This window comes from Hemitrygon akajei, chromosome 5 (assembly GCF_048418815.1).
Source record: "Hemitrygon akajei chromosome 5, sHemAka1.3, whole genome shotgun sequence".
NCBI classification, from domain to species: domain Eukaryota; kingdom Metazoa; phylum Chordata; class Chondrichthyes; order Myliobatiformes; family Dasyatidae; genus Hemitrygon; species Hemitrygon akajei.
In genome coordinates this window covers 110902789-110925665 of record NC_133128.1, presented here as the reverse complement: position 1 = coordinate 110925665, position 22877 = coordinate 110902789, and the positions used below count along the sequence as shown (strand labels likewise).

General features: G+C 44.5%; 1 protein-coding gene across 1 annotated transcript in view; it reads left to right on the top strand.

The window, feature by feature from the left end:
- Positions 1-16783, top strand: part of LOC140728052 (indian hedgehog protein-like) — a 68808-nt gene extending 52025 nt beyond the window's left edge. Inside the window, exons 2-3 of the mRNA XM_073046189.1 lie at positions 623-884; positions 11967-16783. Coding sequence (XP_072902290.1) covers positions 623-884; positions 11967-12622 — 918 coding nt within the window. The 3' untranslated portion in view covers positions 12623-16783. The remainder of the gene's footprint in view (positions 1-622; positions 885-11966) is intronic.
- Positions 16784-22877: the final 6094 nt, after the last annotated feature.

Sequence of the window (22877 nt, the reverse complement as noted above, 5' to 3'; positions counted from 1 at the left end):
ATGTGACAAGACCAATACCAATATAAGCTTCAAGACTTGAAATACCTTGATTCTATCCCCTTAGAACCTCCTCTATTCCCACTAGAATACCCCACCTGCTCCACACTATTCATATCACAGAAGTCCCTCTTCTCTGGAATCACATGACCAAGGTATGGTGAAGAAAAACTTTGTTTTGCATGCCATCCATGCAGATCATTTGATTACAAGACTACATTGAATTAGTACACGGAAAAGCAATAACAAATTGCAGAATAAAGTATATTGCCATGCTGAAGTATATTGTGAGGCCAAGAGTCCATCTTATCATACAAAAGGTCATTTCAATAGTCTTATAATTTTGGGATAGAATCTGTCCTTGTACTTCTGCCTGATTGAATAGGGAGAAGAGAGGATGCTTAGGATGGATTCAGTGTGGAGGGAAGGTATGGAGCAAGAGACAGCAGCTGTCCCCTTCCTATCAGCTGACTTGCTGAGTGTGTGTGTTGCTCCAGATTCCAGTATCTGCCGTCTCCTGTATCTCCACAAACAACTAGAGACTAGGTGGAGGGATGGATACAGGGGTTGTGGTAGTATCAGGGAACTTGGCCCCATCTAATCATTTTCCTCTCTCTTATTCCAGCGTTGCAAAGATAAACTGAATGCCCTTGCGATCTCGGTGATGAACCAGTGGCCTGGCGTGAGGCTGCGAGTGACCGAAGGTTGGGATGAAGACGGTCACCATTCCGTGCAGTCCTTGCACTATGAGGGACGGGCAGTGGATATCACCACCTCGGACAGAGACCGTTCCAAGTACGGGATGCTGGCACGACTGGCAGTCGAGGCAGGCTTTGACTGGGTCTACTACGAATCAAAGGCTCACATCCATTGTTCAGTCAAATCAGGTAAAAAAACCCCACTCAGTTTACATAGTGGCATGATTTTCTTAGTGACAACCTACAATTATTCAAGTTATTTATATATCACATGTGAAATGTGTCATTTACACTAACACGATGGTGAGCTGAGGGCAGCCCGCAAGTGTCTCCACACATTCTGGCGATCACTATGTTTAGTAGAACAACATAAGCTACAACACAACAACAAAACAAGCCTCCCACTTCTGCACAGAGGCAGAATTAGAAACTTTCTGTGAAAAATGTCTGTTAGCATACAGAAAAAGGAAAAGAGCCTTTGGCAGATGAGGTTGTGCCATTTTTACCTAATCCCTACTGCCTGTATATGGTCCTGATGCCTCCTTTCTCTGCATATTCTTGCGTCTATCCAAGAGACTTGTAAAAGCCTCTATTGTGTCTGTCTCCACCATCATCCCTGTCAGTGCATTCCAAGCACCCACCATACACGGTGTACAAACAAACCCGTCCCTCACATCACTGGAGATCGTTGCCGATGGATGTTGCCTTCCTGGGGCAGAGCCACCTGTAGATACTACTGACGGTGGGTGCAATGAGCTTCAGATGCCCATTCCTCTCTGCAGCTTTTAATATTCCTATGCATTTGAATTACCCTACCACACCATGAGACAACCAGTTAGAATACTTTTAGCAGTACATCTAGAACATAGAACAGTACAGCACAGTACAGGCCATTCAGCCCACAATGTTGTGCCGATCTATATAATCAATCTACCCCTTCCCTCCTACACAGCCCATAGCCCTCCATTTTTCTTGTGTGCCCATCTAACAGTCTTTTAAATGTCTCTAATGTATCAGCCTCTAGCACAGGGGTTCCCAACCTTTTTCATGCTATGGACCAATACCATTTAGCAAGAGATCCATAGACTCCAGGTTGGGAACCCCTGCTGTAACACAATTGCCAGCAGTGCAACCCAGGAACTATTAGCTATTAGTTAGCAATCTTGTCGTGCAAAGCCCCTTGGGTAAGAGTGACCATAATATGGTGGAATTCTTCATTAAGATGGAGAATGACATAGTTAATTCAGAAACAAAGGTTCTGAACTTAAAAAAGGGTAACTTTGAAGATATGAGACGTGAATTAGCTAAGATAGACTGGCAAATGATACTTAAAGGGTTGACGGTGGATATGCAATGGCAAGCATTTAAAGATCACATGGATGAACTACAACAATTATTCATCCCAGTTTGGTAAAAGAATAAACCAGGGAAGGTAGTGCACCCGTGGCTGACAAGGGAAATTAGGGATAGTATCAAGTCCAAAGAAGAAACATATAAATTAGCAAAAAGAAGCGGCACACCTGAGGACTGAGAGAAATTCAGAGACCAGCAGAGAAGGACAAAGGGCTTAATTAGGAAAGGGAAAAAAGATTATGAGAGAAAGCTGGCAAGGAACATAAAAACTGACTGTAAAAGTTTTTATGAATATGTGAAAAGAAAAAGATTGGTCAAGACAAATGTAGGTCCTTTACAGTCAGAAACAGGTGAATTGATCATAGGGAACAAAGACATGGCAGACCAATTGAATAACTACTTTGGTTCTGTCTTCACTAAGGAGGACATAAATAATCTTCCAGAAATAGTAAGGGACCGAGGGTCTAGTGAGATGGAGGAACTGAGGGAAATACATGTTAGTAGGGAAGTTGTGTTAGGTAAATTGAAGGGATTAAAGGCAGATAAATCCCCAGGGCTAGATGGTCTGCATCCCAGAGTGCTTAAGGAAGTAGCCCAAGAAATAGTGGATGCATTAGTGATAATTTTTCAAAACTCCTGAGATTCTGGATTAGTTCCTGAGGATTGGAGGGTGGCTAATGTAACCCCACTTTTTAAAAAAGCAGGGAGAGAGAAACTGGGGAATTATAGACCGGTTAGCCTGACATCGGTGGTGGGGAAAATGCTAGAGCCGGTTATCAAAAATGTGATAACAGCACATTTGGAAAGAAGTGAAATCATCGGACAAAGTCAGCATGGATTTGTGAAAGGAAAATCATGTCTGACGAATCTTATAGAATTTTTTGAAGATGTAACTAGTAGAGTGGATAGGGGAGAGCCAGTGGATGTGGTATATTTAGATTTTCAAAAGGCTTTTGACAAGGTCCCACACAAGAGGTTAATGTGAAAACTTAAAGCACACGATATTGGGGGTATGGTATTGATGTGGATAGAGAATTGGTTGGCAGACAGGAAGCAAAGTGTGGGAGTAAACAGGACCTTTTCAGAACGGCAGGCAGTGACTAGTGAGGTACCGCAAGGCTCAGTGCTGGGACCCCAGTTGTTTACAATATATATTAATGATTTAGACGAGGGAATTAAATGCAGCATCTCTAAGTTTGCGGATGACACGAAGTTGGGCGGCGGTGTTAGCTGTGAGGAGGATGCTAAGAGGATTCAGGGTGACTTGGATAGGTTAGATGAGTGGGCAAATTCATGGCAGATGCAATTTAATGTGGATAAATGTGAGGTTATCCACTTTGGTTGCAAGAACAGGAAAACAGATTATTATCTGAACGGTGGCCGATTAGGAAAAGGGAGATGCAACGAGACCTGGATGTCATTGTACACCAGTCATTGAAGGTGGGCATGCAGGTACAGCAGGAGGTGAAAAAGGCAAATGGTATGTTGGCATTCATAGCAAAAGGATTTGAGTACAGGAGCAGGGAGGTTCTACTGCAGTTGTACAAGGCCTTGGTGAGACCACACCTAGAATATTGTGAGCAGTTTTGGTCCCCTAATCTGAGGAAAGACATTCTTGCCATAGAGGAAGTACAGAGAAGGTTCACCAGATTGATTCCTGGGATGGCAGGACTTTCATATGAAGAAAGACTGGATCAACTAGGCTTATACTCACTGGAATTTAGAAGATTGAAGGGGGATCTTATTGAAACGTATAAAATTCTAAAGGGATTGGACAGGCTAGATGCAGGAAGATTGTTTCCGATGTTGGGGAAGTCCAGAACGAGGGGTCACAGTTTAAGGATAAAGGGGAAGCCTTTTAGGACCGAGATGAGGAAAAACTTCTTCACACAGAGAGTGGTGAATCTGTGGAATTCTCTGCCACAGGAAACAGTTGAGGCCGGTTCATTGGCTATATTTAAGAGGAAGTTAGATATGGCCCTTGTGGCTAAAGGGATCAAGGGGTATGGAGAGAAAGCAGGTACAGGGTTCTGAGTTGGATGATCAGCCATGATCATACTGAATGGCGGTGCAGGCTCGAAGGGCCGAATGGCCTACTCCTGCACCTATTTTCTATGTTTCTATTCTATTCATTGACAGGCCATGATTTCATTCCTCGATATCAAAATACTGATGAACACTCAATGGTTTAGGAACATATTAAAATAGTTTTTACCCTCTGCCATCAGATTTCGGAAGGGTCCATGATTCCACGAACTCTACCTCACTAGTTCTCTCTTGAACTGTTTATTTATTCATCATTACCTAAGGTAATACGAGGAACGTTTGATAGCTCTGGACCTGTACTCACTGGTGTTTACAAGAATCTCACTGAAACCTATTAAATATTGAAAGGCCTAGATAGAACGGACATGGAGAGGATGGACGAGATAGCTGGGGTGTCTAGGACCGAAGAGCAGGCCTCAGAATAGAAGGGCGTCTATGTAGAACAGGGATGAGAGGGATCTTTGTCAGGGGCTGCTATTTCTGATCATATTCACAGGGACTGCTATTCCATATAAGGTTCATAGAGGCTGCTGTTCTGTGCAGCATATACAGGGGCTCCTGAAAACACAGAAACAGGCCATCAGCACAGAAACAGGCCACTGAGTGTGTCCCAATAATCAAGAAATCCATTTATTCTCATATTCTCAGCAACTCCCCACAGATCTCACTTGAATGGTCCCCTAGGACAGCCACAGTCCTCTGGGACAGTAATGGCCCCCTAGATGGACTCCTCACCTCACAATCGACCTTGTTATGGCCTTGTAGCTTATTGTCTACCTGCACTGCACTTTCTCTGTAACACTTTATTCTGCAATCTGTTACTGTTTTGCCTCAATGCTCTACATAATGGATTGATCTGTGTAATGGTATGCAAGACAAGTTTTTTACTCTACAAGGCTTCAGGAATGGTTGAGGGATGTATGGGGGTGGGGGAGGATGTCTAAGGTAAGTGTTGTACACAGGGAGAGGTGGGTATGTGGAGCACCCTGCCAGAGCTGGTGAGAGAAGCAAATACGTTAGGGATATTTAAGACACTCTTGAATAGACACATGGATGAAAGGCAAATTAAGGGTTGTATGGGAGAGATTGATCTTAGTGTAGGTTAACATTGTGGGCTGTAGGCCAGCATTGTGCTGTACTGTTCTATGTTCTGTATCCTGGGTCCTTGCAGATAATAAACCACCTATACACAACGGGATAATTTACACAACTTTGAGATGTGGGAAGAGACTGGAGCACCCGGATAAAACCAATGCAGCCGCAGGGATATTGTGCAAGTTTCCTTGGAAGCATTACCTGACATTAGCATTGATCCTGGCTTGCTGAAGCAGTGTGGCCACAGCGCTACTAGCAGTACCACTATGCCAACCCTACGGACACAAGCACTCATATTCTGTAAATATAAACAAGAACTGATGACCCCTGTGGTTTTCACAGTGATGGTAACACATACTAGAACTGTCATCCCCACACAGGCAGAGGCAGGAATTGATCCTGGTTGGGTTGTGAAACAATTGTGCCACCCTAACAAGTTAGAGAAAGAGTGATAAACAATGGATAAATAAGGCAAAGTGGACATTCTATATAGAGAGGATAGGTTTTAGATTAGTAAAGGCATCCAAGGTTATAGGGAGAAGCCAGGAGAATGGGGTTGAGAGGGAAAATAAATCAGCCATGATCGAATGACAGAACAGACCCAATGGCCAAGTGCCTAATGCTGCTCCTATGTCTTATGGTCTTACATTTTGATAGAAGGTTTTGAAAGAGGGAGAAAGCAAGGTGAGAAGCCCTGGTCTGTGCTACATGCCTGGTAGGTTAGACCGTGCTCATGGAGAAGGACTGGGTAGATAGATGATTGATGGCAGAAATGGCTTATTCAAAACAGAGAGGGAGTATGAGTTACCTAAAGTTCTAGACTACTTCCTTCGAAATGCAGAAAGGAGATGAAAATTTGTGTCTGAGGAACCCTCATTGGGGCTGGTGGAAGTTGCAAAGGAATCATTGAACTGTTGCATATGAAGTGTGCATATGGTGGGTGGTGGGACCTCGTTTTCTGATTCTGTGCAGTAGCAGAGTGGCTGAGACCAGAGGAAAGGGAAATAGGTGAGACTCTTGCAGTCGAGCCGAGTTAGTCAGTGAGAGACTGATGCGGGGCTGGCTGCGTTCAATGGAGAATGTGCTGATTTTGAGGCAGGGAGTGGCAGGGAGTTTGCCTGACATGTACTGTTGTCATGGTATCCCTATTTGCTCTTAACTTAAGCAAACAGAATATCTGGGAATTATTCACTGGGTAAACTTTGGTTGTGATCCCTTATAAGGTTAAAAGCAGTATAGGAAATGGGCATGGCAGGCATAAATGAAGAGTTAGAGACACTGAGGGAGAAGGATAAGGGAAGCCGGGACACCGTCTTAAAGAGGTAAAAGTAATAGGACATCGAATGTAGGACAGGCACTTCAACCCACAGTGTTGTGCCAACCTTTTAACCTACTCTGCAATCAATCTATTGCTTCTCTCTCCCACAACCCTCCATTTTCTTTCACCATATTCTCATCTACGAGCGTCTTATATGTCCCTAACACATCTGCCTTTATGTGCATTCAGATGGTATGTCAAACTAATTAAGCCATTGATTTCTAATTAATCTAATCTCTCTTCCTTGCACATTGATTACGTCCCTTCTTCTCAGCATATTCACGTGTGTATCTAAGAGCCTTTTAAATACTCCTGTCCCATTTGTCTCAGCCACCATTCTCTGTGTAAAAAAAAAACTTGCCCCGTTATCTCCCTTGTACTTTCCCCCCTCAGCTTAAATACATACGTACCTGCCCCCTGGTACTAACCTTTCAATGCTGGAAAAAAGTTACTGGTTGTCTAATTTATTTCTGCATTGCATGCTTTTATAAGCTTCTGTAAAATCTCTTCTCAGCCTCCATCACGCTAAAGAAAACAGCCCCAGCTTGACCAAGCTCTCCTCAAAGCACATCCCCCAAACCATGCAGGATCCCGGTAAACATCCTCTGCACTCTGCACCATCTCCACAGCATCTACATCCTTCCTATAATGAGGTGACCAGAACTAAATGCTCTAAATGTGACCTATCCAAAGTCAATAGACAATAGGTGCAGAAGTAGACCATTCGGCCCATCGAGCCTGCACCGCCATTTTGAGATCATGGCTGATCAATTACTATCAATACCCGGTTCTTGCCTTGTCCCCATATCCCTTGATTCCCCTATCCATAAGATACCTATCTAGCTCCTTCTTGAAAGCATCCAGAGAATTGGCCTCCACTGCCTTCTGAGGCAGTGCATTCCAGACCCCCACAACTCTCTGGGAGAAGAAGTTTTTCCTTAACTCTGTCCTAAATGACCTACCCCTTATTCTCAAACCATGCCCTCTGGTACTGGACTCTCCCAGCATCTGGAACATATTTCCTGCCTCTATCTTGTCCAATCCCTTAATAATCTTATATGTTTCAATCAGACCCCCTCTCAATCTCCTTAATTCCAGCGTGTACAAGCCCAGTCTCTCTAACCTCTCTGCGTAAGACAGTCCAGACATCCCAGGAATTAACCTCGTGAATCTACGCTGCACTTCCTCTACAGCCAGGATGTCCTTCCTTAACCCTGGAGACCAAAACTGTACACAATACTCCAGGTGTGGTCTCACCAGGGCTCTGTACAAATGCAAGAGGATTTCCTTGCTCTTGTACTCAATTCCCTTTGTAATAAAGGCCAACATTCCATTAGCTTTCTTCACTGCCTGCTGCACTTGCTCATTCACCTTCAGTGACTGATGAACAAGGACTCCGAGATCTCTTTGTATTACTCCCTTACCCAACTCTATACTGTTCAGATAATAATCTGAATTCCTGTTCTTAGTCCCAAAGTGGATAACCTCACACTTATTCACATTAAACACCATCTGCCAAGTATCTGCCCACTCACCCAGCCTATCCAAGTCACCCTGAATTCTCCTAACATCCTCATCACATGTCACACTGCCACCCAGCTTAGTATCATCAGCAAATTTGCTGATGTTATTTTCTATGCCTTCATCCAAATCGTTCACGTTAATGGTAAACAGCTGTGGTCCCAATACCGAGCCCTGTGGCACCCCACTAGTCACCACCTGCCATTCCGAGAAACACCCATTCACCGCTACCCTTTGCTTTCTATCTGCCAACCAGTTTTCTATCCATGTCAATGCCTTCCCCCCGATGCCCTGAGCTTTGATTTTACCCACCAAACTTCTATGTGGGACCTTATCAAATGCCTTCTGAAAATCGAGGTACACTACATCCACTGGATCTCCCCCGTCTAACTTCCTGGTTACATCCTCGAAAAACTCCAACAGATTAGTCAAGCATGATTTACCCTTGGTAAATCCATGCTGGCTCGGCCCAATCCTATCACTGCTATCTAGATAATGCCACTATTTCATCCTTAATAATGGACTCTAGCATCTTTCCCACCACCGATGTCAGGCTGACAGGTCGATAGTTCTCTGTTTTCTCCCTCCCTCCTTTCTTAAAAAGTGGGATAACATTAGCCATTCTCCAATCCTCAGGAACTGATCCTGAATCTAAGGAACATTGAAAAATGATTACCAATGCATCCGCAATTTCCAGGGCCACCTCCTTTAGTACCCTAGGGTGCAGACCATCTGGACCTGGGGATTTGTCAGCCTTCAGTCCCATCAGTCTTCTCATCACCGTTTCCTTCCGAATGTCAATCTGTTTCATTTCCTCTGTTACCCTATGTCCTTGGCCCATCCATACATCTGGGAGATTGCTTGTGTCTTCCTTAGTGAAAACAGATCTAAAGTACTCATTAAATTCTTCTGCCATTTCTCTGTTTCCCTTAACAATTTCACCCAATTCATTCTTCAAGGGCCCAACATTGTTCTTAACTATCTTCTTTCTCTTCACATACCTAAAAAAGCTTTTGCTATCTTCCTTTATATTCCTGGCTAGCTTGCGTTCGTACCTCATTTTTTCTCCCTGTATTGTCTTTTTAGTTAAGTTCTGTTGTTCCTTAAAAACTTCCCAATCATCTGTCCTCCCACTCACCTTAGATCTGTCATATTTCCTTTTTTTTAATGCTATGCAGTCCCTGACTTCCTTTGTCAACCACTGAGGCCCCTTTCCCCCCTTTGAACCCTTCCTTCTCTGGGGGATGAACTGATTTTGCACCTTGTGCATTATTCCCAAGAATACCTGCCATTGCTGTTCCACTGTCTTTTCTGCTAGGCTATCCGTCCAGTCAACTTTGGCCAGCTCCTCCCTCATGGCTCCATAGTTTCCCCTGTTCATCTGCAACACTGACACCTCCGAGCTGCCCTTATCCTTCTCAAATTGCAGATAAAAGCTTATCATATTGTGATCACTACCTCCTAATGGCTCCTTTACTGCGAGATCGCTTATCAAATCATGTTCATTACATAACACTAAATCCAGAATAATCTTGTCCCTGGTCAGCTCTCGTACAAGTTGTTCCAAGAATGCATCCCGTAGGCACTCTACAAACTCCCTATCCTGTGGTCCAGCACCAACCTGATTCTCCCAGTTCACCTGCATGTTGAAATCCCCCATAATTACTGCGACATTACCTTTGCCACATGCCAATGTTAACTCCCTATTCAACTTCATCCAATGTCCATGCTACTGTTTGGTGGCCTGTAGACAACACCCATTTGGGTCCTTTTGCCCTTACTGTTCCTCAGTTCCTCAGTCTTATAAAGTTGTAACGTAACTTCTTAGCTCTTAAACTTAATGCCTCCACTAATGAAGACAAGCATGCCATATGGCTTCTTTACCGCCATATCAACCCGCGCAGCCAGTTTTAGGGAGCCATGTTCTGGACTCTGTTCATCAGTACCATTAAGGATTCTGCCATTCAAAAGAATGTTAGATTTCCCAAAGTGAAGCAGCTTACATTTGCCCGCATTAAACTTCATCTGCCACTTCCTCGTCTACATCTACAACTAATCTATATCCTGCTGTATCCTTTGTCAGTCTTCCATGCAATCTTTGAAGAGATGGAGAAAAAGAAAATGAGGGATCAAAAACTCAAGTGAATTTGCAGATGTTGGAAATCCAAAGCAACACACACAAAATGAGGGAGGAACTCAGCAGGTCGGGCAGTGTCTATGCAGACGAGTAAACAGTCCACGTTTCTGGCCAAGAAGCATTCTCCTGATGAAGGTCTTGGCCCAAAGCATCGACTGCTTAGTCCTCTCTGTAGATGCTGCCTGACCTGCCGCATTCCTCCAGCATTTTGAGAAAGTGATGGAAACAGGAGAGTGATGAAGGTTGTTATTAGAAAGAATAGGCTTGGAGGGTGGATAGAGGCAAACAGTGAGAGGGAAAGTTGATGGGAGAATCAGGTATTGAAAGAGGCAGTGAGGTAAAGGGAAAAGGAGAAAGAAGGAGCAGAGAACACGATAGAGACAGACGAGGGAAGAGAGAGAGAAGAGAATGAGCTGATAGATATTGTATGAGAGAAAGACACAAGGATATTGACATGTAGATGAAGTAATGTGGAGGATGGATGACATTCTGAAAAGAAAAAAGGAAGGTAGACATAACGGAAAACAATCTGTTTTTCATCCAGAACTGTTTCTGATTACCTTATCTCACAAAGTTATTCAGTATGTTAGTTTCATGGTTGCCCTGTTTTGTTCCCACTGTTCTTTCTTACAAAAACTATTGAAAGAAGAAGGACAAGTTCAAAACTTGCATAAAATGGTCAGCAAATAAGAAAGTCTCAGGTTAACCTTTTGCGGGTTACTCATCGATTGCTGAGCTCTCGACATTAGGAACAAAGTTGACAACTCAGAGAGAGAGAGAGGGAGATGGCGTGTAAAGGAGAGAGTGGGATAGGTAAAAAGAGAGAGGGCAAGGAAGAGAGAGAGAGAGGGAGAGAGAGAAGGGTGGAAGGAAAAGGAGAGAGAGAAATTTAAGGAGTGTATTTCAAAATCATTGACAGTGGGATTGGTAACCTGCATGTTTTAAGATTATTGACAGTGGGTGGTTGCTAAGGTGAAGTTTTGTTATGCCGAGTGTTAGGCTTTGTGCAGTACTACCTAAAAGGGTGTGGGAAAGATCTCAACCAGAAATGTTCAAAAACAGAGTTCAATAATGAATTGAAAAGGGCAATCAAACTGCAGGGCAATCTGGAGGCAGAGAGAAGCCTGGAGAGGGGCAACTTTGACTAACTACAAAAACCTTGCACCAACACATGCTGAATGGCATCTTGTAAAATTCCTTTATTTACTAACTGTCCTTCTTGCAGTGTTTTCTCTCTCTCCTAGTTAACTTGTTACACCCTCGGACTTGCGCTATGCCTCTCTTCACCCCTTTTTGCCTCTGTTACTGTATCCCTCCTCCCCCATCTTTTGTTTCAAACCATCTGCCTCCTTCACTTCCCTGACTCCAAGTCTCTCGCCTCAAACCAGGAATTTCCTCCAAGCCCCTGATAAAAAGTTAGCACAACATTGTGGGCTGAAGGGCCTGTACTGTGCTGTACTGCTCTACCATTTTAAAGTGAATGGATGTCAGGGGTAAATTTTATACAAAGAGAGTGGTGGGTGTGTGGAACGTGCTGCCGGGGGGGTGGGGGGGTGGATGGTAGACTTAGCTACATTAGAGACGTTTAGGAAACTCCTAGATAGGAACATGGATGATGGCAAAATGGAGGACTATGCAGGAGGGATTATTAGAAGAGGTAAAAGTTTGGCACAGCATCATGGGCCAAAGGGCTGAAATGTTCTATGTTCTATGTCTCCTTGCATGACTGCCTTCACACATTTACTGAATCAAGGCTGGAAACTGATGCTAATCCCTCCTGATGTCTTCAATGTTTCCTCAGATCACTCCATGGCAGCCAAAACTGGCGGTTGTTTCCCTGGGAATGCCAGCATCCTGATGGAGGACGGCCGGAGGAAGAGGGTCTCCGAGCTGCAGCCCGGAGACCGGGTGCAGACCGTGGATCAAGATGGCCAGGTTGTTTTCAGCACCTTCATGACCTTCCTGGACCGGCAGCCTGAGACAGTGAAGTTATTCCACGTGCTCGAGACTCAAGAGCCGCCTCGGAGGCTGCAGCTGACTGCCGCGCACCTGGTCTTCGTGGCAGACAACTTCACCTTGGACCTGGGCCGCTTCAGGCCCACCTTCGCCAGTGAGGTGAGGGCCGGACATTACGTGTACACGTTGGATGGCCCTGCGCAGGTGACGGGGGTCTCGCTGCGGGCAGACGTCGGCGCCTACGCCCCACTGACCCAGCACGGCACGCTTTTGGTGGACGGTGTGTTGGCTTCCTGCTTTGCCGCCATCGAGGGCCACAGCCTGGCGCAGATGGCCTTTGCCCCGCTTCGCCTCTGCCATCGATTGGCGTCCATCTTCGGCCAAGTTTGCCCTGCCATCAGCCAGGAGGGCATTCACTGGTACTCACAGCTACTGCACCGGATTGGCAGGCTCATCCTCAGCCCCAGTGACTTCCACCCCTGGGGCGTGGCGCAAGGCTGAGGCCCGGCGTCATGGGCTGAGGCTTCGACACGGGAGGGGTGGTGTCTCAGGCATGCGGGGAGGCCCTGACCCATCCCCCCGCATCTCCTCCTCTCTCCTCCCAGTAGATCAGGTAAATTGCACTGCTTTGGGGGCATCGCCCTGTGTCTACAGCTTCCAGGATTCATGGATCTGAGATCTCCCTTCTCTGGAAGGAAAAAAACACCTGCTCATGATCTCTGGAGTTAGACTTTGCTTTGTTGGCATTGAGAACGGGAGTTTACTTCATTGCGGCTGAGAAAAAGAAAACTCTCACCTTGGATAGAATTACCCAGGGCCCCGACTTGAGTCAAAGCCATCCGTATCTAAACGTTGCCTTCTTCAGAGCTGTGGATAATTGGACAAGGACATTTGTGGACTCAGATTCAAAGTATTGCATTTTTCACTCACCTATCATTTTGCAGTTTCCTTTACAAATTACTGTGCCCCACATTGAACGAAAACGGCTAGGTAAACATGTCGCATTCTAGCTGTACTGCAGACAGTTTCACTAGTGCATCGACACAGATGTATGATTACCAAGATGTATATATCCTAAAATATCTCTCAGCATATACAGGGTTATCATCTCCATACAGAGGCTAGACAAGGGACCATAGCTTGAGTCCTGTTTGCTTTGCTGCTGAATCATGTTCATTAAAATCGTTCACCATCAATGCCGAGAATTGAAAGAATATCAAATCATTAGTGTTTGGTTTACATCAGGAGAGTCACAGCCAAATCCCGATGGAGATTTAAGGTTACCATCTCTATTCTTGGAGGTTTCCGGTGTGACTTTTCCACCCTCAAAATCCCTCTCAAGCTGGACACTTTGCTCCTTTTTGCCTCTTAAGGAAGGACTTGCCCCATTCATAATCTCCATCTGTGGGGGTCAGATCGGACAATCAAGGTCCTGACTCCTTTCCTCTACATGTCACCACTCCAGACAGAAAAGGGGAGATAAATCTTCTCAAGTCTAACCTCATGACAAACCCAGAATGAGAAATGTAAAGGGGCTTTGGAGTTTGACTCTGCAGTTGACTATTTGACCATGTAGGTCCTCCAATAAATCCACCCTTTAGCCTGACAATACTTTAACCTCTGTCTTCCAAAATGTGCTCACAAAACGTCATCCCTCATCCCCCACACACCCTACCTTCCCCTCTCAACTGGACTCACCTATCTTGCCAGCTTGTGCTCCTCCCCTCGTACCCCTCCACCTTTTAATTTAGCTTCTGTCTTCTTCCTTTCTAGTCCTGATGAAGTGGTCTCGGTCCAAAGAGTAGACTGCTTATTCCCCTCCATAGATGCTGCCTGACTTGCTGAGATCCTCCAGTATTTTGAGCGTGTTGCTCACCTAACTGGTCATCAACCATCACACTGCAAAAGGTTTCAACTGTCACATTTGAGTTATCCGGAGGAAGGGATGGAAAATCTCTCTTCTGTAAATTTTGGGTCCCTTATGTACTGGCATTGGAGAGAGTCCAGAGGAGGCTCATGAGAATGATCCCTGGAATTAAAGGGTTAATGTTTGAAGAGCTCTGTATTCACCGGCATTTAGAAGAATAAGGGGAGCTCTCACTGGAACCTATGGAATATTGAAAGGCCTAGATAGAGTGGAGGTGAAGAGGATGTTTCCTATTATGGGGAGAGTGTAGGACCAAAGGGCTCACCGTCAGAATAGAAGGACATCCCTTTACAACAGAGATGAGGAGGAATTTCTTTAACCAGAGGGTGGTGAATCTGTGGAATTCATTGCCACAGATTACCTTGGAGGCCAAGTCATTGGGTGTATATAAAGCAGAGGTTGATAGGTTCTTAATTAGTAAGGGCATCAAATTTTATGAGGAGAAGGCAGGAGAGTGGGGTTGAGAAGAATAATAAATCAGCCATGATGGAATGGCCTAATTCTTCTCATACGTCTTGTAGTCGTATAGTCTTATGGTGAGGGTTTCTAAGCTGTGGGGGCAAGATTTCAGAAACTTCCCTCAGCTGACTTTGAACATGTTGGGAAACTCAAGGTCCAACGGGTACTTATACATGCAAATCAGCAGGTTGCATTACCCCATTTGAAGAACAGCGTGAAATTTGGAATGTTATGTATGAAAAATAAACAGCTTGCAGATTGTACAAGAATGTTAAGTTTGAAATCCTTTGGTCTCTCCAACACTGCCCCGGTACTCACTCATGCAAGATTACTCTACTTCAGATTTCCTTAACCACCTCAGTTTGTTCATGGGTTTGCTTTGGATGGCAGGAAGGCCTTTTTTTGCCAGCTATCTTTAGTGAATTTTTAAAATTTATCTTCAAAAATATCTAAATACTGTTCCAATTCTTCAACCTGCAAACAGCAGACTTATAAATACAAGGAGATTCTCCAGATGCTGAAAATCTTGAACAACACAAACAAAATGCTGGAGGAATTTGGCAGGCCAGGCAGCATCTACAGAGAGGAATAAACAGTCAACATTTTGGGCGAAGACCCTTCATCAGGTTTGGAAATTAAGGGGGAAGAAGCCAGAATAAGAAGGTGGAGGGAAGGAGGGAGGAGGACAAGCTGGTGGGTGATAGGTGAGGGGAAAGTACGAGGTTTGAGGAGGGGGATGAAGTGAAAGGCTGGAAGGTGGTGTGGAAGAGTTGAAGGGCCGAAGAAGGAATTGGCCTTCTTAGGAGAAGACTATTGACCTTTAGATCTAATCCAGTGGTGGACTCTCTTCACTTGGCAACAAAAAAAAAATCTGGCTCCTTGTTGGCTGCAAATTCACTGCTATATGTTGTATAAACATGGTGATGATGCCACCATAATAAAGGAATAAAGTATCCTGACAAGTTGCTATGTAAATGCAAGTAGTCTTCCTGCAGAAATTCCTGCTGCTCTATTTTAGGCTGAGCTTCCCTGGAAGTAGTCAGTTTAGGGGGGGTTTCTTCCGACAAGATGAATGAGTTGAGAAAGGGATTGATTGCTGGTGGGTTGATGATGTTGCCGTGATGTCACATAGGGGTGTGCCAATCCAATATGGCTGCCAAAGATGACAGAGTGGAGCCTTGAGAAATGAGGAAACATCAGAAGAGGAGGGGAGGCTTTGTAACTGTGGCAATGATGGACACGTCAAGTGGAAGGAATGTCACTTACTGTGAATCCTAAGTATTCTGAATTGGAGAAGAAGGCAATGTTGCCCCATTTCTCTTTCTTTCTACATCATGGAAACAAAGCTCTCTCCTCAACTCATTCTGGGCTATGTAAATTCTGAGCCAGCTCTATAGAGTGGGCAAAGAGATTCAAAAGAGGGGAGTGTTTCCCATTCATTACACCCAGTGCCGTGGAAACCTCTCGACCCCGACTCCATCGGCACACTGAGCAACAATGGCAAACCATGAGACTGCACACAGGACAAGAAGTCCAGCTGAATGCTTTGTATTTTGCCATGTGACGATATGCTGGATTCAACCTGGTTTAACTAATGATGTGACGATGTGCCAGACTGAACATGAGACTGAGCACGTGAGAAAATGCATACGTGACCAATCGTGTGACTGGGCATAGGACGATGACTATGTGCGTAACTGTACACCTGACACTTCATGTGTAACATGGAAATGAACATGTGACAAAACACACAACTGAATACATGTGTGAGCTCATGACTAAACACCAGACTGATCACGTGAGCTAATACATAACTGGACACATGAGTACATGCCTCAAAACTTTTTAGAAAATTTTATGTACACACGTACATGCACACACACGTTTGGGTTTTAACTCTCTATTTACAGATATACCCCACTCAATGCTCAATTCTCCCCCTAAGTTAGTTGATTTTATTTGATTTTGGAAAGAAAATATATGTATATTTCCCGCAACTGCAATTTAATGTGTAAATTTACACCCCAGGCCTTGTGTGTTACTTATGAAATTTATTTTTATACTTGTGAATTGTAATATAGAATTGTAAAAGTTGGCTGTCAATATGAATTTTATTATATTATATATTAAAATGCTATCAATCTGTAAAGTTTTAATTTAAAAGATTTTCAAGAATAGAGATATTTTTATCTTGACTTCTGATGTTATTCTGGAATCTCCTGTGACTAATCTTGCAATGTACTTTGTTTTCTTCTATTTAATGAATAAAATTAATATCTGATCACTGACTTGCTCTGTCATGTGCACTGTTTAAAGTACTGACAAGCAGAATGAAGGGGATGTGGAGCCACCTTGTCTGTGATGGTCCAGTTGTGGCATCTAATTGGCCAATGTTGTCTCAGACACAAATTAACTGATCCAGTTACACTTTATTAGTTACCTCCTGTACGTAATAAAGTGCCCACGGAGTGTATGTCCATTGTCTTCTGCTGCTGTAGCCCATCCACTTCAAGGTTCGACATGTTGTGCATTCAGAAATGCTACTGTACACACCACTTTAGAATGCGTGGTTACTATTTGAGTTACTGTCACCTTCCTGTCATCTTGAACCAGTCTGACCATTCTCCTCTGGCCTCTCTCATTAACATGGTGTTTTCGCCCACAGAACTGCAACTCACTGGACGATTTTTTTTTACTTTTCGCACCACTCTCTGTAAACTCTAGAGACTGTTGTGTGTGAAAGTCCCAGGAGATCAGCAGCTTCTCAGATATCCAAACCATTCCATCTGGCACCAACAATCATTCCACTTAGATCACATTTCTTCCCCATTCTGATATTTGGTCTAAACAACAACTGAACCTCTTGACCACATCCGCATGCTTTAATACATTGAGTTGCTGCCACAAGATTGGAAGATTAGATAATTGCATTAATGAGCAGGTGTACAGGTGTGCCAAACAAAGAAGCACTGCGAGTATGGTGGCATCTACTGGCCAGTTTTGCCTCTGTCCATTGCACAGAGAGAGACCAAATAATTCATTTATGTTCCACACAATCCTCTTCACAGCCATTGTATCAGTTTAGCATGCTATTTCTCTTTGCTCCATCTCCTCTTCCCTTAACTTTCCTTCCACCTCACTCCACTTCCTACTCCCATCCCTTCCTTCTCAACGCATCCACATTGCTCCCTCCATCCCTTCCCCCACCCCACATAACCTGGGCACTCAGCCTTTTGAGATGTACCGCTTTTTCATACCTAGGCCCTAAGACATAGAAACTGAATTAGTCCATTTGGCCCATTGAACCTGGTCTGCTATTTCATCATGGCTGCTTTGTTATCCCTCTTAACTTCATTCTCCTGCCTTCTCCTGGTAACCTTTGATGCCCTGACTAATCAAGAATTTATCTCTGCATAAAATCCAAGAGAACACTAGTTCTGCTCTTTTTGAGGGAAGTAGGGCAAGCAGTTCTTCCTGCAGTTTGATTTTGTGACCGGATCCCAGCATTTGCAGTCTCTTATATCTTCAGAAGCCAAGTAATATCACATAGACCAGAACTTGGAGACATTGCTATCAATCATAGTTCCTATTAAAATCATTCATTACGGCTATATTCTCTGCAGAAAAATAGAGGGCTATGGGTAACCCTAGGTAAGTTTGAAAGTAAGTACATGTTTGGCACAGAATTGTGGGCTGAAGGGCCTGTATTGGGCTGTAGGTTTTCTATGTTTCTAAAATGTAACTAATGACTTGGCCTCCACAGCCATCTGTGGCAATAAATTCCACAGATTCACCAAGAAATTCCTCCTCATCTCTATTATAAAGGGATGTCCTCGTATTCTGTGACTGTGCCCTCTGATCCTAGACTCCCCCACTATAGGAAACATCCTCTCCATATCTGTTTGTCACTGCCTTTTCATAATAGAAAATAAGGACCCTCCATCCACCTAACCCCACTTGCTTGCCCTTGATCCACACCCCTGAAGATTACCCAGTCTAAAACAAGAGGAATTGTAAGATGAGAGGGGTAAGATTTAAAGCGTACCAGGAAGGCAACTTATTCACACAGAAGTAGACAGGAAAAAAGAACTTAGAACAGGACAGAACAGGAGCAGGTCCTTCAACCCACAATGTTGTGCCAGGCCAATTAAATTAGTATTCAAATAGCCAACTAATCTCTATCTATATCTCTCATAATCCTGTAAACCTCTATCAGATCTTGGTCAGGATGAGGTCAAAGTAGAGCGGGCCTGTGTGCTGGACAATGTGGAGATTAAGGAAGAAGAAGTGCTGGATCTTCTTAAAAACATCAAGATTGATAAATCCCCAGGGCCGGATATGATACACCCCAGGTTGTTGTGGGAATTGAGAGAAGAGATTGCAGGAGCATTAGCTATGTACTTTGAATCCTCTTTGGCTGCAGGGGAAGTGCCGGAGGACTGGAGAATGGCAAATGTAGTTCCCTTGTTTAAAAAAGGTAATAGGGAGAAACCTGGGAACTATAGACCGGTGAGTCTTACGTTGGTGGTCTGCAAACTACTGGAAAGGATTCTTAAGGATAGGATCTACAAGCATTGGGAGAAGTACAGTCTACTCATGGATAGTCAACATGGCTTTGTGAAGGGAAGATCGTGCCTCACGAGCCTGATTGAGTTTTTTGAAGAGGTAACAAAAGAAATTGATGAGGGTAGGGCAGTGGATGTGGTCTACATGGACTTTAGCAAAGCATTTGACAAGGTCCCTCATGAGAGACTCATCCAGAAAGTCATGAGGCATGGGATAAGTGGAACCTTAGCTGCTTGGATAAAAAATTGGCTTAAAGGAAGAAAGCAGAGGGTAGTTGTGGAAGGAAAGTATTCTGCCTGGTGGTCGGTGACTAGTGGGGTGCCGCAGGGATCGGTTCTGGGACCCCTGCTATTTGTGATTTTTATAAATGACCTGGATGAAGAGGCGGAAGGATGGGTGAGTAAGTTTGTGGATGACACGAAGGTTGGAGGAGTTGTGGATGGAGCTGTAGGTTGTCAAAGGTTACAAGAGGATATAGACAGGCTGCAGAGTTGGGCAGAAAAATGGCAGATGGAATTCAATCCGGACAAGTGTGAGGTGATGCATTTTGGAAGGACAAACCAGAAGACTGAGTACAGGATTAATGGTCAGTTACTTAAGAGTGTGGATGAACAAAGGGACCTTGGGGTTCAAATCCATACATCCCTCAAGGTCGCTGTGCAGGTTGATAGGGTAGTTAAGAAGACCTATGGGATGCTAGGCTTCATTAACAGGGGGATTGAGTTCAAGAGTAGAGAGGGCATGTTGCAACTCTACAAATCTCTGGTGAGACTGCACTTAGAGTATTGTGTTCAATTCTGGTCACCTCATTATAGGAAGGATGTGGAAGCTATGGAGAAGGTGCAGAGGAGATTTACCAGGATGTTGCCTGGTTTGGAGAACAAGTCATATGAAGCAAGGTTAGCAGAGCTGGGACTTTTCTCTTTGGAGCGTAGAAGAATGAGAGGGAACTTGATAGAGGTCTACAAGATTATGAGAGGCATAGATAGGGTGGATAGTCAGTACCTGTTTCCCAGGGCACCAATAGCAAACACCAAAGGGCATATCTACAAAATTAAGGGAGGGAAGTTTAGGGGAGACATCAGGGGTAAGTTTTTTACACAGAGGGTTGTGAGTGCCTGGAATGACTTGCCAGCGATGGTGGTGGAGGCTAAAACATTAGGGGTATTTAAGAGCCTCTTGGACAGGCACATGGATGAAAGAAAAATGGAGGGTTATGGGGTAGTGTGGGTTTAGTACTTTTTTAAAGGATTATATGGGTCGGCACAACATGGAGAGCTGAAGGGCCTGTACTGTGCTGTAGTGTTCTATGGTTCTATCTCCCCCTCAGTCTCCACCACTCCAGAGAAAATTCCAAGTTTGTCCAACTTCTATTTATAGCACGTGCCCTCTAATCCAGACAGCATCCTAGAAATCCTCTTCTGCACCATCTCCAAAGTCTTGATATCCTTCCTGTAATGGGGCAACCAGAATTGTATGCAACTAGAGTTTTATAAAGGTGTGATATAACTTCCTGATTTTGAATTTAGTGCCTAGACTAATAAAGGCAAACATGCCATATGCCTTCTTAACCACCACATCAACCTGTGTAGCCACTTTCAGGGAGCTATGAACTTTGACCCCATCAACACTGCTAAGGGCCTTGCCCTTAACACTGTACTGTCTCTTTACATTTAACCTACCAAGGTGCAAAACTTCACATTTGGCTGGGTTAAACTCCATCTGCCATTTCTCTGTCCCTGTCTGCAACTGAACTATATCACAATGTATTCTTTGCTGGTCATTTATGCTATCCACAACACCATCAATCTTTGTATCATCTGTAAACTTACTGACCTACCCTCTACATTTCCTTTTGACCACTACCCCATGTTTTCTCTGGGCAAGCCAGTTCTGCATCCAAATGGCCAATTCACCATTGGTCCCATGCATCATAATCATCTTGATATGCCTTCTCTGAGGGATCTTGTCAAACACCTTATTAAAATCCACATAGACGACATCTTGTCAAAAAGAACTCAATCAAGTTAGTAAGGAACGACCTGCCCTGCACAAAGCCATGCTGGCTCTCCCTGATTAGGCTACGGTTTTCCAATTGCTCATAAATCCTATCCCGAAGATTTCTCTCCAGTAACTTCCCTACAGCTGACGTTATTTACTTGGATTTCCAGAAAGCATTCAAAAAGGTGCCACATAAAAGACTTATCCATAAGATAAGGATGCATAGAGTTAGGGGTGATGTATTAGCATGGATAGAGGATTGGTTAACCAATAGAAAGCAGAGAGTTGGGACACATGGGTGTTTCTCTGGTTGGCAATCAGTGGTGAGTGGTGTGCCGCAGGGGTCAATACTAAGCCCGCAACTGTTCACAATATACAAACCTACATTAATGAATGATCTGGAAGAGGGGACTGAGTTTATTGTATCTAAGTTTGCTGATAACACTAAATTGAGTGGAAAAGCAAATTGTGCAGAGGATACAGAGAGTCTGCAGAGAGATATAGATAGGTTGAATGAGTGGGCAAGGGTCTGGCAGATGGAGTACAATGCTGGTAAATGTGAGGTCATCCACTTTGGAAGGAAAAATGGAAGATCAGATGGTAAAAAATTGCAGCATGCTGCTGTGCAGAAGGACTTGGGAGTGCTTGTGCGTGAATTGCAAAAGGTTGATTTGCAGGTGCAGCAAACTATCAAGAAGGCAAATGAAATGTTGGCCTTCATTGCTAGAGGGATTAAATTTAAGAGCAGAGAGGTTATGCTGTAACTGGTTAGGTTTGGAATCCAAAAAGAAGCAGAGAGCTTTGAGACCTTCCTGGTGGGGGATGGAGGTATATAGGGACTGGACGTCCATGGTGAAAATAAGGTGGTGGGGGCCAGGGAACTTAAAATCATTGAAAAAATTCAAAGCGTGAGAAGTGTCATGAACATAGGTGGGAAAAGATTGAACAAGATGGGATAAAACAGTGTCAAGGTATGCAGAAATGAGTTCGGTGGGGCAGGAGCAAGCTGAGACAATAGGTCTACCTGGACAGGCAGGTTTGTGGATCTTGGGTAGGAGGTAGAAACGGGAAGTGCGGGGTGTGGGAACTATGAGGTTGGTGGCAGTGGATGGGAGATCCCCAGAGCTGATAAGGTTGGTGATGGTATAGGAGACACTGGCCTGGTGCTCCTTAGCAGGGTCATGATCAAGGGGTAAATAAGAGGAGGTATCAGAGAGTGGTCACTGTGCCTCGGCCAGGTAGAGGTCAGTACGCCAGACTACAACAGTGCCCCCCTTATCAGTGGGTTTTATAGTGAGGTTGGGATTGGTGCGGAGGGAGCGGAGAGCAGAGCGTTCAGAAGGAGTGAGGTTGGAATTGGAACAAGGTGTGGTGAAGTTGAGATGGTTGATGTCCCATCGGCAGTTAGCAATAAAGAGATCCAGAGCAGGAAGAAGACCAGAGCGGGGTGTCCGTGAAGAGGAGGAGGGTTGAAGATGGGAGAAGGGGTCATCGGTGGGTGTGGGAGAGTCCTTGCCAAAGAAGTAAGCTCGGAGACGGAGCTGGCGGAAGAAGAGTTCAGCATCATGGCGTACGTGGAACTCAGTGAGGTGTGGGCAAAGGGGGATAAAGGTGAGGCCCTTACTGAGGACAGAGCGCTCTGCCTCAGAGAGTTGAAGGTCAGAGGGGATGGTAAAGACCCGGCACGGATGAGAACTGGGATCAGAGGGGGGAAGGAGGCTGGTGGTGTCGGTGGAGAGGGGAGAGTTGGGGTGAGAGGAAGATGGAGCCTCTGAGGGCCCAGGAGCTGACGATGGGATCTGA